The following is a 15,441-nucleotide window of genomic DNA, read 5'->3' as shown; positions in this document are numbered from 1 at the left end:
TTGCAGTAATCTGTGTTCCAATGTTGGACCTAATTTCTTTTTGATAGGTTAGCTTTATGTCAAGTTTTGTTCCAAATGTGAACATGATGCTATTTTGGTTGAAAGTTTCTGCACTTGCGGCCTGGTGCTGGTATTAAACTGCAACCCCGTCTCACCTACTAGTACATGTATACAAAAACATGTATACGCAACTACTTCCAGATGAAGGAAGGACAAAAATCCTGCAGGAGGAAATTAAAAACTTATCTTGTCATCCCCACTTTGGCCAGGATCAAACATCACAGGACAACGTCCCAGAAAAGCCCCCGACTTGCCTCTGGCAATGGTTCAGCACGGGGATGGGAAATTAAAGTGTTGGGTTATTCTTTGATCATGCCAATTACGTACTTTGCTTTTGTGATTCAAGTGGAGAAAAAGGAAGTTTCATCCCTTTTCAAAGGCAGCCTGTCGTTCCTGAAACCGCTATCTAGAAATTTTCAACCAGAGGAATTTATTTATAGATAAAGATAGAAGGAAGGGACAGTTGATATTCAGAGTTTCATGTAGACCTGGAAAAGTTTATGGTGATTATATAATATAGAAACTGAAGCCTGGAAGTGGCGGTATCTCCTTGAAGTTGAACTGTTACATGTATTAACCTTCAGCCTGCTAAGATAGGAGTCTGGCACCAAATTTGAATTGCTTATAGGGTTACGTGGTAGGAAGAGGGTTAAAATACAATGATTTCCTTGGCATTAGTTACAAAGTTGTATAGAACAGAAAGTTGTCAAACAGATTTAAGTGCATAGAAATAGATCTTAAACAGTTTTAACCCCCGTCCCCCTCTCTCCTGATAGGTTAGCGCTTCCTGCACTTTCTTCTTGACAGGTGTCAATCATGTTGATTGGCCAGGCACCTTACAACAGGAATCAATTGGAAGGAAAATTAACAAATTTCCGCCATTGGTTCACAGGGGATGGCACTCTCATTAGTTCAGGGTCAGAGGAGGAAGGTCCACCTGGCACAAGCACTCAAATAATGAAGTAGGGATAAAAAGATGGAGACTTCTTCATATTCCCTACACTACTCAGGGCTTGAAATCATTTTTCTGCATACCCGCAGTGGTGCAAGCAACATTCAAAATTACCTGTACCAGACAAGTTTTACCTGAACTACAGTTTATTTTCCTTTCAGAATTGATGTGATTTTAGAAAAATGTTCCTAGTACTAGTAGTAGCACTCTTTTTATGCAAAAAAAAAAACAGTTACTCAAGCAACTGGATATGATTTTGCTGAAAGCACTCTTTTTAATTTTACTACGTTCTCTGCTGTCTTCAATAATGCTACTTTGAAGAATGCAAGACAGTTTTCGACCACTACTGGCTATACAGTGTACATAACACCGAGCAGATTATTATTGGAATGAGCAGAGCACTTTGGACTAATGCCTCTGACTATTTACAGCTTAGAGGTACATATCCAATCTTTTGTCACAAACTTCTCTGTTACATAGCGGATCATAATGACCCCCAGTGGGGGTCTTCACGCTTCGTTAAAAATTGAAAAATCTCAAGATTCATTCTAAAGATCTCAATATTTTAGACGGAATCTTGAGATCTTGACTTATAAGACAATCTTGAGATTGTTCATGACAATCTCCAGATCTTTCAGAAAATCTTGAGATGAAAACAAAAGGTCTCAAGATCTTTCCAAATGTTTTCAAAGTATCTTGAGATTTTTCCAAAGCATCTCGAGATGCTTCAAAAAATATCAAGATTGTTTAAAAGATCTCACGTTTTTTCAAGATTGCTTTAAAAAATCTTGATATTTCTTAAAGCATCTCGAGATGCTATGGAAAAATCTCAAGGTACTTTGAAAACATTTGGAAAGATCGTAAGACCTTTTCTTTTCATCCTAAGATTTTCTGAAAGATCTGGAGATTGTCATAAAAAATCTCAATATTGTCTCATAAGATCTCAAGATTTCGTCTAAAATATTGAGATTTTTCAATTTTTAACGAAGCGTGAAGACCCCCACTGGGGGTCATTATGATCCGCTATGTAACAGAGAAGTTTTTGACAAAATATTGGATATGTACCTCTAAGCTGTAAATGGTCAGAGGCATTAGTCCAAAGTGCTCTGCTCATTCCAATAATAACCTGCTCGCTGTTACATGTATTTCTCTAAATTGTCTGGGTCTGGTTTTGCCATGGACCAGTGCAAGTTACACTGTAGGTGTAGGTGACAAATAGGTACTGTAGGTACAGCTCCAATTTTACCTGCACTACCATGCATATGCAGGTGGTATTTCCAGCCCTGCTATGCCTTATCATCTATAGTTGCACCTGGGAGAGATACGTGTGGGACAAGTGGGTTAATGTAAGACATCCCTCTAACGGGTCAACCTCTGGTCAGACTCTTTTCAATGGATGGACTCAAAAAGTGTCCTTTAAGATTGGCCTAACTCAAATCATCTGTACTAAGGGAGATTGTATTAAAGAGTTGCCTGACTTGTCTAGTGAAATTATGTCATCCAAGTATTTTTGATGTTGATATACATGTAAGAAGATAACTTTTATACTGATATAAGAAGATAACTTTGAACAATGTATTCTGTACTTTGGGTAAAATTTCAGCAACCTACAATTCTATTGCTTTATTAATCATTATCTATCATTATCAGCCATTTAGAGGGAAAATAAAGTGAGATGATAATGTTTCACAGCCAGATATTTTTTTATCATATCAACCCGAGGTCAAATTTTCCCAAAAGAAATGTAGAAATCATCATTGGCATAAATCTACATAGATTTTTGTAGCTCTTGCACCATAACATCAACTTTTTATGGCCCCGAATCAGACAGGTCATAAATTTACAACTGACCTCTGAAAGTACAACTTACCCAATCCCTCCCTGAAGAAATTCAAAACCATAAAGAAGTGATAAAATCTTAATAATTGAATTCGGGGGGTGTTTTCCTTAATGACATTATTTTATCTGGCACCAGTACCACAGTTATACATTGTAGTTTGTAAGCACAATAGAACGAGTGCTGACATAAACCACAATAACTGATTATGAGGGAGGGCTAATCCTAAAGACCTTGCAGACAATTTTCCCCAGCACAATGGGCTTTAACAATAGCGCCCTACAAAAAGCATTTGTGTGTGGAGTTAATGGGAGTTGATCATTTGGACGTGGGTCTACAGAGGGTACTGGAAACACTAATCTCCCTCTTTACTGTCTGCGGTTTAATCAGTCTGGAATAACAATGTTGATGGCACACCTAACGCTGTATTGATTGTGTTCTATAACAAAAGCTTTCCGGCTTGCTGGGACTCCTGAGGTCCCCGAGCATATGTGGTTTGTCTGCCCCCTGCAAAAATTATATGTTTTTATGGAAGAGGTCATAAAGGCAACACCGTACGGTACAGACCCTGGGACAGACAGGAAAGACCTTTGTGTTGTGAAGTCGGACCTTTGTGTAGGGTTGGGTCTGTAGGTTTGCACTTCAACCTGGGGCACTGACCTCTAGATTGGAGGCATTTGTGGACAATGGAGGCATTTAGGATAGTGACACAGAAGTGGGGCAGCATCACAGATATTGTAAATAGACGTAGTGTGTGACATTGGGTTTTAGTCAAATTTACAATTGATCTTATTCGGTTACAATCACAAAGCATCCAAATATGATACTGAGTAGAATCTTCACGAGATCGAAAATGTGCTGTGTTGGCCTTGGTAAGATTCATGCACCAGATGTAACTTAGAGTACAATCCTGTATGGCCAGAAGTATTGATTGAAAAATAAGAGAGGAAATATTTGCTGGCAAATGTTAAATATTTCCCTCTGTTCATAAAAAAATGTTTCCCTTCCAGGTGGTAAGAAAATATAACAAGTTTTCCATTTTATGCTATGGAGTAATCACTGGTACAGTAATGTTACCGTTAGCATCCATTTTCTTTTATAGATTGTTCCATTGGCACCCCTAATGGATGCTATATCATTTCTCATATTATAGATACGTTTGTACTGTGGTAACATTAGCTATTTTATTTTGCCAATCCCAATAATAAATAGCCTGGGTACCATCCTACTTGTATGCCGGGGCTCCCACACTCGCTTCCCTAAGAACTTACTTCTTAGGGAAGCGAGTGTGGGAGCCCCGGCATACAAGTAGGATGGTACCCAGGCTAAATAATAAAAACCTGTCTGTTATATTTATACTAAGGGGCATTATCTGAAATACAAAATGAAAGCTGTGGTTGGCTGGTGAAAGAAGTTTTTTACTTTGAATTAACAATCTTTATAATCTCCAAGGACATTCCAAAACACTGGAAAAATCCCATGCTCCGTTGAATTACCCATTTTCAAGGCCATTGTTTTGTACAATAAATAGTTCCATCTCCCAGCACCAGCACACAGTGATACTAGATCAGAGAGGGTGAAATATTGGCTTGGCGAGCAGCTAGTTAGAGTTATGGTGATATTTGAGTGCCAGCGAGTCTGTCAATTCAGCCACCTGTGCACCCACCGCGCCAAAACACACCACTCCCCACCGTGGACAATACAAGCTATTCTTCATGTAAATTGAACATAAAACTTAATCTAGTTTTCATCGGGAGTAGATCCGGGGAAATCCAATCACTGTGATTATAGATACTGCACAATCAATGACACGCAACATTAGGGAACTCTTTTATTGTCGGACCTAGCAGATAGCGTAGGCATTAAGGGTGCCGGTGCAATGATTGTTGTAAGCATCACCAGCAAAACTGCTGGGCTTTTCCTGCGATCTTGCAATTGATACAGAGATGCGGTTTGCGTGTGTCGTAAATAATTTTGAAAGTATGACTGCACAAGACAACAAAGATTTTTGTCACTGAAATTTAGAAAGAGAGAAAATTGTTTTGACAGAGAGTGTAGTAGTTTGCGATTGGTCACTTTGGTTCAACTTGGTACATTTTTCATAGATACTGTGGTAATATCATCTAGTACATGTATCTACTATCAACTTTGAGATGATGAAACTTATCTGTTGTACTAAGGAGCATTATCTATATGGTGGCAAGATGACAAGTGAAAAACTGAATTCTGCTAACACTATATTCTAACTTTAAAGGTGTATACTTCTTCTATATAGACATAACCCAAGGCAAAGTCACAAACCCACGACCACAGAAGCCATCAAATTACGGCTGACTAACAAAGAGAGACATATCCTGACTCATAAAAATCTAGGATGAAATTGATTATTACCTGGCTAATTGTCTGTATCTTTACTAAAGATGAACATCTATCCGGTAATCTCAAGTCAGATAGAATATTGAACATGCGGAAGAACTGGCTGATATCTATCATTGCAAGTGCCATAAAAGAGTGCGGGAAGGTTATAGATGCTGGGAATGACTGGCAGTGGCAGACGGGTGATATAGAGTCATCTGTATCATCAGCATGGCGGTATCAAGAACCCATTTGATCTGAGAGGGGCTGTAACTTCTTACTGGAGTTCAATGAGGGTCTGCATGGCCTTTTTCCGGGTGTCGTAGCAAGCCATTTTAATTCACCATTAATTGTAGCCGGCTGCTTAAATTTAATGGTAAGCAATGTCACAAAATTCTTCGCAAAGCACAATTGGTCGCTTAAATCCCACATAGCACTTTGTTATCCTTGTTTATCGTTAAGTGATGTTGAAAAATTCTTTGTATTGTGTAGTCCAAAGGTCCATGTGTCCAAGGTCTGCAGACAAGTTTTGCCTCCCATGAATACAACAGAACATTCTGAAGAACCTTAATACAAAAAAACTTTGAGTGTTGCCAGCTTGTATTAATTTTTTCCCTGGCCCTTCTAATTTATTGTTAAGTATTGCCAGGATCCCCCCATGCATACCCTCTTCAACAATAGGACAGGCTGGATTGATGCTCACTTGACTACAGATTTAGGCTAATGGCAGTCTAAGCAGCTGCACTGTTTACAACAGTTGGTATTAATGAGCTGGTTTGATCCAATCTATCCATGTATCAGTTGATATTGGCATTGCCTGAGTTCTTTCAAAGGGTGATGAATAATCGAGTCAGAAAAAAAAGTAAGCTGTTGTTATGTGGTAGTAGTGAAAGTAGTTATCCCCTGAAATCTTGCTACTTCAATAAATATAAATACATGTACCTAGTACATTGTACATCTATGTGTGTATTGTATATATTGGGAAGAACAATGTACCCTGGCCATCTACAGTTCTTTGAATGACTGGTGTCTCGTGAACAACAAAGAAATGAAACTATAAGGCTATGCAGGGTTCAAAATACTTTTTTTCTGCATCCCTACACTGTTACAGGTAAATATTGAAAATAACCTTAACCAGACAAATTTTACATGCACCACTCAGAACTTGTGAGGTGTGATCATACCAAAAACTGTTCAGATACCATTATTTCTTTTCTCGTACATGTAGATGGTGTAAATGGACTAATACAGGTTAGGTGCAGATAGACATCAGAAACACCTATTCTACAGAGAGACAATTTTACCTGCACTAATTTGCATGTACATATACAGGTGGTCTTTTGAGCCCTGTTAACTAAAAGTGGTGAACTGGACACAGAAGTGGACACTTCCATGGCCGGAGTAGAGGTAATGCCCTCTCCTCACTCCACACACTTCATGGCTTCCCAGGTAGTAATTGGAGGGTGATTATCCAGACTACACACACCCAATGAGCCTGCCGTGATGATGCCTGTTCTAATCCACAGGTCCTCCCTGGAGGCCACTCATCCGACGGGTGCTCTGTCTTCCTGTTCTACACCCTTACTGTGATTGATCAAGCTGTTTGACTTGTCTTTCTTCAAGACCCAGTGGTACATTAAGCAAGTGGGTAAGTGCTCATTAAGGAGACACTGTGAGAAGTCGGTGGTACACAGTCTACTTAGGTATCCAGATGTCCATCACTGGTTCAACTGTGCCAAGAACAGGTGAAGTGTGCGAGGTCGTCTTGTGGTTAGGGTTGTTGACTGGGATTTTAAAGGTTCTGGGTTCGAATCCCTAGAAGACCCCAATGTTGGGCCTTTGGGAAAGACACTTATAAGACCTATTTCCTCTCTTGACCCAGGTGCAAACAAGTTCCTGGCTTCAGTTAGGGATGTTCTCTTGAATGTGATGTAAAGCTAAAGGTCCCATGTTTCAGGAAATTCACACCTCAACAATTCAAAGATCCCACTGCACTTATTGAAAAGAGTTACGAGGTCCTTCCCGGTGTGAGTTGTTCAAACTTACAGTCTGGTCTTATCCAGCTTGTACTTACTGTACAAAATGTTTGTATCACGTCTATAGATAGTTAACCAGTTATTTCAAATAAAAGAACAGGTTCAGAAGAGATTCAGTTGTGCTATGTTCTAAACAGGCACTTGTGGCCAAATCCTCTAAAATCCTATGATATATAAACGGTTATGCAAATTGCCATTGGCCTTGGTCTCTGCAATGATAGCAACAAAGGAACACACAGAATGAGACCACCACTTTGAAGAGAATACTTTGCCAAGAACACCTCACCAATATCAAGGGGAATCTCAGCATAATCATTACTCTCTTCGATAGGATGAACTTTGCTAAAGGCTCAATGTAAGGTTCCCCCATTCCACCTGTAATCTCTTTTGTCCTATCTATTTTCAATGGGAATAGTTGGTCCAATCAGCTCCTGTGCCTGAAACACTTTCTTTGATAGATCAACACTTCCTCTCAATAACAAAAGACCTACAAAGACTTCAGCAGCCTTCCTACCTTTTCTAACCAGCTTTTCCCTAACAATGTTGGTAATCGAGGGCACATTTTTCAAGGCTGTGTTTGGTAGCACTGTGTGTATGTGGTTTTGACAACTTAAGAACTTATAAATGAATTGTCAATACTGTACTGTACTCTAAAACTTTGGTAGGTGGGTAGGTCTTCACCTAACTAAGAAATGATTAGTAATTTAGATTTTTTGGTCAGCTTTCCTCGGTACTGCAGCAGAACTTCCAGTTTTGACATCTCCTGATCTAGATATGTCAGGACTATGATTTTCGTTAATTCTGTACTATTTACTTTCAGTACTAAAATGCCCAGTCCTCGTGTTACCTTCTACAGCCTATAGCCACTACAATGTCTTACCCAATTGATAATTCATGATCATGACTAAGGACTGGAACTGATAGTTTTCTGCCCACTTTCCCAAAGCCCCCGTAATTAATACCAGTGTACCACTCTGCCCTAAATTAACCTCAAAACTTCCGTTACAATAATGCTTATGCCGTGGAGCACAATGTGCTGTCATTGATTCGCTGCGGGTACTATTGACAACTTCCCGGCGCTGATCTATACCGCTGTACCTTTAATCTCTCTCCGTCTCTCTAAAGACTCATTCGGTTTCTCACAATTATCGGCGCAGCCGGCCAACCATTTGATGCACTATCTGATGATTCGATGATGTTAGCAGTTTGGTGTTTAGGAAAAGATATGAAGTCTTGGCAACAAGAAAATTTATCTGTGAATAATTTCATCGGGTAAACTGTATGAGAAGGTTGTTTATTCAACAGTGACCAGTTCAAGTCCAACATGTTGTTGACTGTCTGTCACCTTCTTCAGGTCAACAATGACTGAATTTTTTTCATCATCTCAATTTTGTTTGATGTAACATCATGTCAAGCACCTAAGTGCAACAATCATGGGGGGTCCTGGGGCATGCTACCCAGGAAAATTTTGCAATCTTGAACCTCTGAAATGCCATTTTCTGCATTTTGACTTTGAGGGGCGAATTTTGCTGCTAGGCTAAGCTTAGTTTAATGACATCTCTTTCCATATATGTGCACACCGATTTTGTCCATCAAAAATTACAGATTGGGAAAATCTTGTTCTTATTGAGCATCAAATGACAGAAAGATGCTGGCTAGAACACTGGTAGGTGGCATTTCATTTTCAAGCCCTACGTATCTTTAAAAACCCATGCAGATGATGAAGCTAAAGACAGTCACCCCGAGGAGAAAACATTACTGCTCTGCCTGGACAAGGCTCAGGTGCAGCCAACCAGGTAATGGTTCTTTGAACTGCTGAAGAATGTACGCAATAGATGCCAAAGGGAACATTTCACTTTGGATCATCTGTAAACCTGGACCAACAGCCAACCAGGCAACACAAAACCCCCAGCTGCAGCATCCACATTCAACAGTTTAGATGGGGATCAGTTTGTTCTTGCTATGCAGTAATTATTTCCGGGATGGAAGTATTGTTTTGGGCGGTGATGGTGTAGGTTGAGTTTGTATGTATTTTATCATCAACAGCAAGGATTGGAAGTGGGTGGGTAGAGATAGCGTTTGTTGTGCTTGACAGGTTTTGACCCAGTATGCTATGGTGTGTACATTGTAAACCATGGTGTAATACAATCATATTGTCCTATATACTATGAGTAATAATCAAATTTGTAATTCAATCAGGTATTTCTCCATTACCATACATTACAGTCCCAAAAGCTCCACAAAAACCCAAAACACTTCCCAGAAGACTGAAATGCCTGATTTCTTTTTCTTTTCTTACTTTCATTTCGCCTAAATTACAGGGAAAGACTTGAAAACAAATTTTGCTTTTTTTCCACAATGGAAGTAAAAGCTGCTTTCTTCTCGCACACTTTTTCACAATCTTACCGACTGAAGTGCCATAAGTATCTAAGGTTTGAAGGACGCGCAGGTACAGGTAACGCCTGTCTGGCAGCCTGACAGACGCCGCGGCGCTCCCCCCGCCAGCGACAATCACACGACCAGTACAGCGGAAATGATTGTCCTGATTCCCAGTTATTAAAAGCAAAGATTCCATCGTAGAGCCGCTTGTCACTAATTTGACAGCCAGATATCATCAGAGGAACATGTGGGGAGTTGTATGTCAAGTTCATGTGACAAAAACAACCTTTTCTATGGCACTCTTGTCTGTTGAAGAGCTGACGTCACAGTCACAATACCCATAGCAGAGTAGGCCAAAAATGGGAATACAATTGTAGTACCTTCTTAAAATCCTTCTTTTCGTTGAAAATTTTGGTCTAATTTGTAGACTTTTGGGGTTAAAAGGAACAGGTAGGATCTAAACTTCCCCAGTTAGGTCAAACTTTGTACAGTTCACCAGTTCAGTTCACCAATTTAGTAACAATACACCGTTTCCAACTTACCCCTTCTCCTTGCACAGCATGTACTTCTTGCGAGCCTCCTGTGAGAGTTCTGTCACGATGTGTTCTGCACTGAGACTGGACGTGATCTTCACACTCAGCAGGTCCAAGTCTCCTTTCTATGGGGAAACACAGAGGTTACAGATTAACGGCAAAAAGTCTTAACTCTTTCATAACTCAGTTCCACAATAGGTAGAGATGTGTACCTGAAGAAATTGTGTTAAGGTACAGGTCCATGGAACTGAGATAGCAGTCTGTTTAAAAAAAAAAACAAGGACAATCAAAAGATTCCTTCACTGTAGGTTGACAATTCCTTACACCAGAACATGCACATCATATTCTGTTTAAGACAGTGCCTTACTTCAAGGGGCTGAAAATGAAAATAGACAATGTTATTTACCACGTAAGCACCCTGGAGCCCAGTTGTAAATGTTTGTCAGCATGCTGTTAGCACCAGCAAGCTTTACAGCATGCTCTTCCACCTTAAACCTGTGTGCAAATTTTCAGACAGGGATGTCTCCAGACTTTCACAATACCCTTTCTTCATGTATCTTTTTTTAGACTTTTACATGTACATGTAGTACTGTACTCAAAAATTGGCATGTTGACAGCCCTTGCCCATATCGGTCTTTTGGCCAGATTTTGATACAACCAATCCGTTTCCAAAGGACCTGTCCTAAGCTCTTTCTTTGTTTGTTTGTTTGTTTGTGATGGACAATGGAGACATCCCTGTCCTGGGACTGTTCTACAAGACTCGGGTACGTCACCCTGAGTTTCCTGGGTCCCTCCTCAGAGGAGGTAGAGGAAAACTTCCACTTGTCAGGAGTCACCAGCTCCTTCAGTTCCTTCATCTTGTCCAGGGTACCTTCCATGCCCTCAGCTAACACAGTCTGACACACACATGTACACATTTGTACAGTTAACAACTAAGACTGGGCATTTCTCAGGAAAAAATCTCACATTGTACCTGTATTCTTTGGAAATGATGCAGCTATATTCAAGTGTCCTTTTCATGCCCTGAATCTGTACTATTTGAATATCGAATAAATGAGTGAGATAGAGAGAAAGGGAGAGGAGAGGGAGAGAAGCGAGGAAAGTGGGGAGGGAAAGAAGGAGAGAGGGAAAGAGAAAAGCGAATACTGAATGTATGTATAGCAAAAGGGAGAAAGGGGTGGGAAGAAGGGAGGAAGGTAAGGAGGTAGAGAGAAAGAGAGAGATAGCTATGAGGATCAAAAAAGGAATAACCATTGCGACAAAGTGTAGGAAAGCACTAGAAAAAAGGACATACCAAATGGGCTGAAAATCAGTAAGATAGATCTACATGTTGATGATGATCTACAGACAAGAGCATTTCAGCCAAATGTAGATGTTTCACAGATTTGAATATCAAAAGTCTTTTTAAACATTTTCCCATCCAATAGATGCAGTCCCACCTTGAGTTGCCTGGGCTCCTCAGCCACCGAACCTTTCCTCTTGCTGGGTGTGAGCAGGCCGATCATCCTGTCCAGTCTCTTCTCAATGCTGCCGAACACTTTCTTGGCAGAGCCAGGCATACGCCGCTTCTCCGAGGACGCTATCAGGTTGGCCATGTCGATATGACGATCCACAGATGGAGTTCTGAGCATATGAATGACAGAATTCACAAGGTTGACATTGTATCAAGTTTTCAATAAGATAATACTCTAAGTGTAGAATATGCTCTAAGTGTAGAGATTGTTTGCAAACCGAAATGCTATCTACCATGTTTTAGAAGTTGTAAGTGCTTCTGCTATATGTACACAAAATCGATCCAAATGAAAGAAACGGCTGGTGTTTCAAAAAGTGGGGACAGACAAAAAGACAGTTTACATGCTGCATGTATATTGCAATCCATGTTACACCAAACATAATAAGCTAGGTTATATACTACACAAGCCCACCTCCTCTCAGGACTGAAGGTACCAAGGCCACACAAGTTGTCATCAACAGATCTTGGGACTGCACCTGGACAAATTGTCAAATATAAGTTATAACACTTTATAAATGACAGCTTTCATCAACATTGTAAATCATAATCCCTAAAAAAGACAGAATCTGTATAGAAAAGATAGAAAACTATAGGTAAGACAATAAAGTACATTTAATCTATAACATGTGTTCTTTTCATAGAATAAAGTAAATGTGATAATATGTACCCATCAGTGATTTACAAACAAGAGCTGAAAGTTCTAAACAATAATGACCAATGAAAGGCTTGTGTTAGACTCATACCTCCATCCTCCTGTTTGATTGGCTGCATGAGTTTGATTGGCGGGGTTGCCCTGCACACAGGAATAGGGGGCGGAGTCTTGGACCTCCTCCTGGAAGAAAACCATACAGGACCATTCAATATACAAAAAGTAGAATAGAAGGAAAGTTACAGATATTTACAGAAGTTTCGTTTAAAGTCATCAACAGATGATCATCTGTGTTGGTAGATGTCATTCTGAAACATGTTTGAACTGTAATCACCAGAATTTTTGACTGTTCAGCTCCAATCTTTGTCAAGAAGTGAGCAGTCAAAAAATTTCCATTTTTTGTGTTGGACACTACAGTCTACAGTCACTGTAGCTACCTTCAAACGTGACATAGCTTTTAAATCTGTTAATAAAAAACTGAAAAAAAGGGGAATGACTTTCCATCACCAACCTGTTCTTCAGGGGGGTTGTATTTTTGGCTACCCCTGTTGCCACCTTGGCCTGTTTAGCGGGGGTACCCCCCCTGCGGTACCTTCCAGACGAGTACATGGGGTCCGGTCTCACAAACATGTAGTCGTCATCTTTCTTCTTTTTCTTCTCCTCAGGCGGTGAGATGTCTGAGTCTTCCTCGGGTTCTCTCTCCTTGCGTGTTCGGCGCCCGATGATGAAGTCGTCCTCCTTGTTGCTGTTCTTCTTGCCGTCCTTCAGGGGCGTGCTTGGGCCCATCAGGTTAAAGATGTCGTCTGGAAGATCTGCCATGTTCCCAGACTGAACACAAAATAATCACTTCCGTGAATACAGTAGTTTCATCAGGTTGGTAAGTCACTGAATAAAGAGACTTTTCAGTAGCAATACCTGTGGTGTGCAATGTGAATCAGTCAGAATTGCCCTGAGGAAGGTAACAAACAGTCACAGAAATGTCGGCTGAATAAAACTCTTGGTTGTGTAATAAGAGCATCTGTATTCTAAAAAATTACTTCTTAATGTTGTAAATATAGAATGCAACACTGTGTATTCCGCATCACCTGAGGTACCGGCCTAGCAAGCCTCCGGGTGAAATGTGATAGACATTGAGAAAATTTGGTGTCCCCAGACAAAAACATTGTAACAACACAAATTTCAACATTTGAATCCGGTAATCGGAGTTTCCAAATTGGCACATGTGACACACTCAAGAACCAACTGCATGTATCGAAAAGAGTGGGGGTCCTTCCCGGTGCGAGTGGTTAAAACCTACAGTGCAGTCTTACACACCTTGTGCTTACTCACTGTACAAAACTGGTATGTTACACAATACATAAAAGCAGTTTACCGATTAAGCAGAACAGAGCAAAAAGGTGTAAATGATAACACTTACTACTTTATCTGTGATGTCTGCCAGTGGAGTATCTGGGGCATGTTTCGGGGACAGGACAGGAGGCACCAGGATCCGACACGGCTTGCCTCGTCTCTTCTTGTTCAACAGGAGAAAGTAGGTGGCTGTGATGTCATCGTACTTCCACTGGAGACAGAACAAGCAAAGCCATGGAGATTTAGAATTAGTTAAAATCCTTCTAGCACCTGATGGTGCAAAGAGTGGTATTCATCTTCAGTTCTGTAGCCCCTGGGCCACACAGTTTTGCAATCATTATAGCAGAGGGTTAGTCCACTGGTGGTGGTGTGTGTTAAACTTCCATACTCTTTCCCAAATGCTGAGTGCTAAGCAGAGATTTTGCAGTATGTACCACTTTTAAAGTCTATGGTATGACTCCGTTGGGGGTCAAACTCACAACCTACTGAATGCACAGCAAAAACTCTACCCACTTGCCTTGGCCGTTGCACCAGTATATAGACTTAGAACAGGTTGTCTATTTTGAAGACCACTGTGTCAAAGAATGTAACATGATTCCTATTTGTTTTCCCCATTACTAGAGAGCTTAGGAGTAGCATGAAAAAGCCTTCATGTACATACATAGGAATAAAAACCGCTAAACTGTTTCATTATCTCAACATGAATACTCTAAAACAAAAGTACTGCTTGTGACAAATATTTCGAATTTTTGTGTGTTACTGAAAGTGTAAGCAGGATAACAATGGACGTAACACACATCGTACATTTCTAATGTATTACTCCTAAGAGAAAATGTTGAATGAAACTTAGTGTGTACATACATCTTTGATGATGTCAAGCATTGTGTTTTTGGACTTTTTGAAGTGGATGGACATCTCTGTGATACAGTCCTCATCTATGTGGTTATTCTGTGTGGGAACAGACATTAGACAAACATAAGAATCCTGAAACACTTAAAGTAAGAATAGATTTTGATACATTAATGACTATGGTGGTACTTATCTCTAGTACTGTACACATATACCTTAGAAAAATATTCAGACAAAAACTTAAAATTCAACGTTATTCATACTTTTTTTTTGTAAACTTTGCTCTGGTACATTCTCGTACATTAACCCATTGGAAGTGGTTATGATGCATGATGACATTTATGTCATTATGACTCAAGGGTGCCCTCTGTCAGCTTTGTGACAAACTGCAGGCAGTATGGCATGTCTGCTTACACTGTACTTGGTCCTGAAGTCGATGGGTTCAGCAAGGCCCTCTGTCAACCAAGGGTGGCACAGCAGCTCCTTCACATTAATTCTGCATTTGGGATTAACCTAGAGGAGAGAAAGGCACAACAACATGAAGTACTTGTGCCTTGCTGTTTCAGAACCAGTAGGCCATTTCTTGGGATTCATTGAAAGACAGGGATACCTGTCTTTGTAAGCAGGTTATCTATCATATATTTCAGGACTTAGGAACTCCTCATCACTGCAAAAGAGGCTAATTCTGCAACACTTTGAGTATGCAGATTTGACAGCGTGTATATGAATCCTAAGAAGTAAACTTTACACTTTCTAAGAGTGGTCTTTGTAATCATGTATTACCTGCAGCATGACATTGATAAGGTCCACACTTTGGGGGGATAACCAGTCTGGGACTTCATACTGTCCTTTCTGTAACAAACATGTACAACAGAAATCAACTATTTTAATCATATAGTTGAAGGGTTGATATATATATATATATATA

General features: G+C 40.1%; 1 protein-coding gene across 2 annotated transcripts in view; it reads right to left on the bottom strand.

Moving 5' to 3' along the window:
* The window catches only part of LOC109485508 (maternal embryonic leucine zipper kinase-like), a 31,911-nt gene that overhangs the window by 12,600 nt on the left and 3,870 nt on the right, over window positions 1–15,441 (bottom strand). The window contains exons 9-18 of one of the 2 annotated variants that reach the window (XM_019789195.1): window positions 15,297–15,365; window positions 14,928–15,026; window positions 14,526–14,612; window positions 13,732–13,875; window positions 12,826–13,142; window positions 12,409–12,497; window positions 12,078–12,141; window positions 11,592–11,775; window positions 10,926–11,048; window positions 10,162–10,277 (exon numbers count right to left, since the gene is read on the bottom strand). In XM_019789195.1, the coding sequence (XP_019644754.1) occupies window positions 10,162–10,277; window positions 10,926–11,048; window positions 11,592–11,775; window positions 12,078–12,141; window positions 12,409–12,497; window positions 12,826–13,142; window positions 13,732–13,875; window positions 14,526–14,612; window positions 14,928–15,026; window positions 15,297–15,365 (1,292 nt within the window). The remainder of the gene's footprint in view (window positions 1–10,161; window positions 10,278–10,925; window positions 11,049–11,591; window positions 11,776–12,077; window positions 12,142–12,408; window positions 12,498–12,825; window positions 13,143–13,731; window positions 13,876–14,525; window positions 14,613–14,927; window positions 15,027–15,296; window positions 15,366–15,441) is intronic. The other variant, XM_019789196.1, reaches the window with a different exon arrangement.

This window comes from Branchiostoma belcheri, unplaced genomic scaffold (assembly GCF_001625305.1).
Source record: "Branchiostoma belcheri isolate BF01 breed outbred unplaced genomic scaffold, Haploidv18h27 scaffold76, whole genome shotgun sequence".
NCBI lineage: Eukaryota > Metazoa > Chordata > Leptocardii > Amphioxiformes > Branchiostomatidae > Branchiostoma > Branchiostoma belcheri.
The sequence above is the reverse complement of the archived record's forward strand: the minus strand, read 5'-3'. Positions and strand labels throughout refer to the sequence as shown.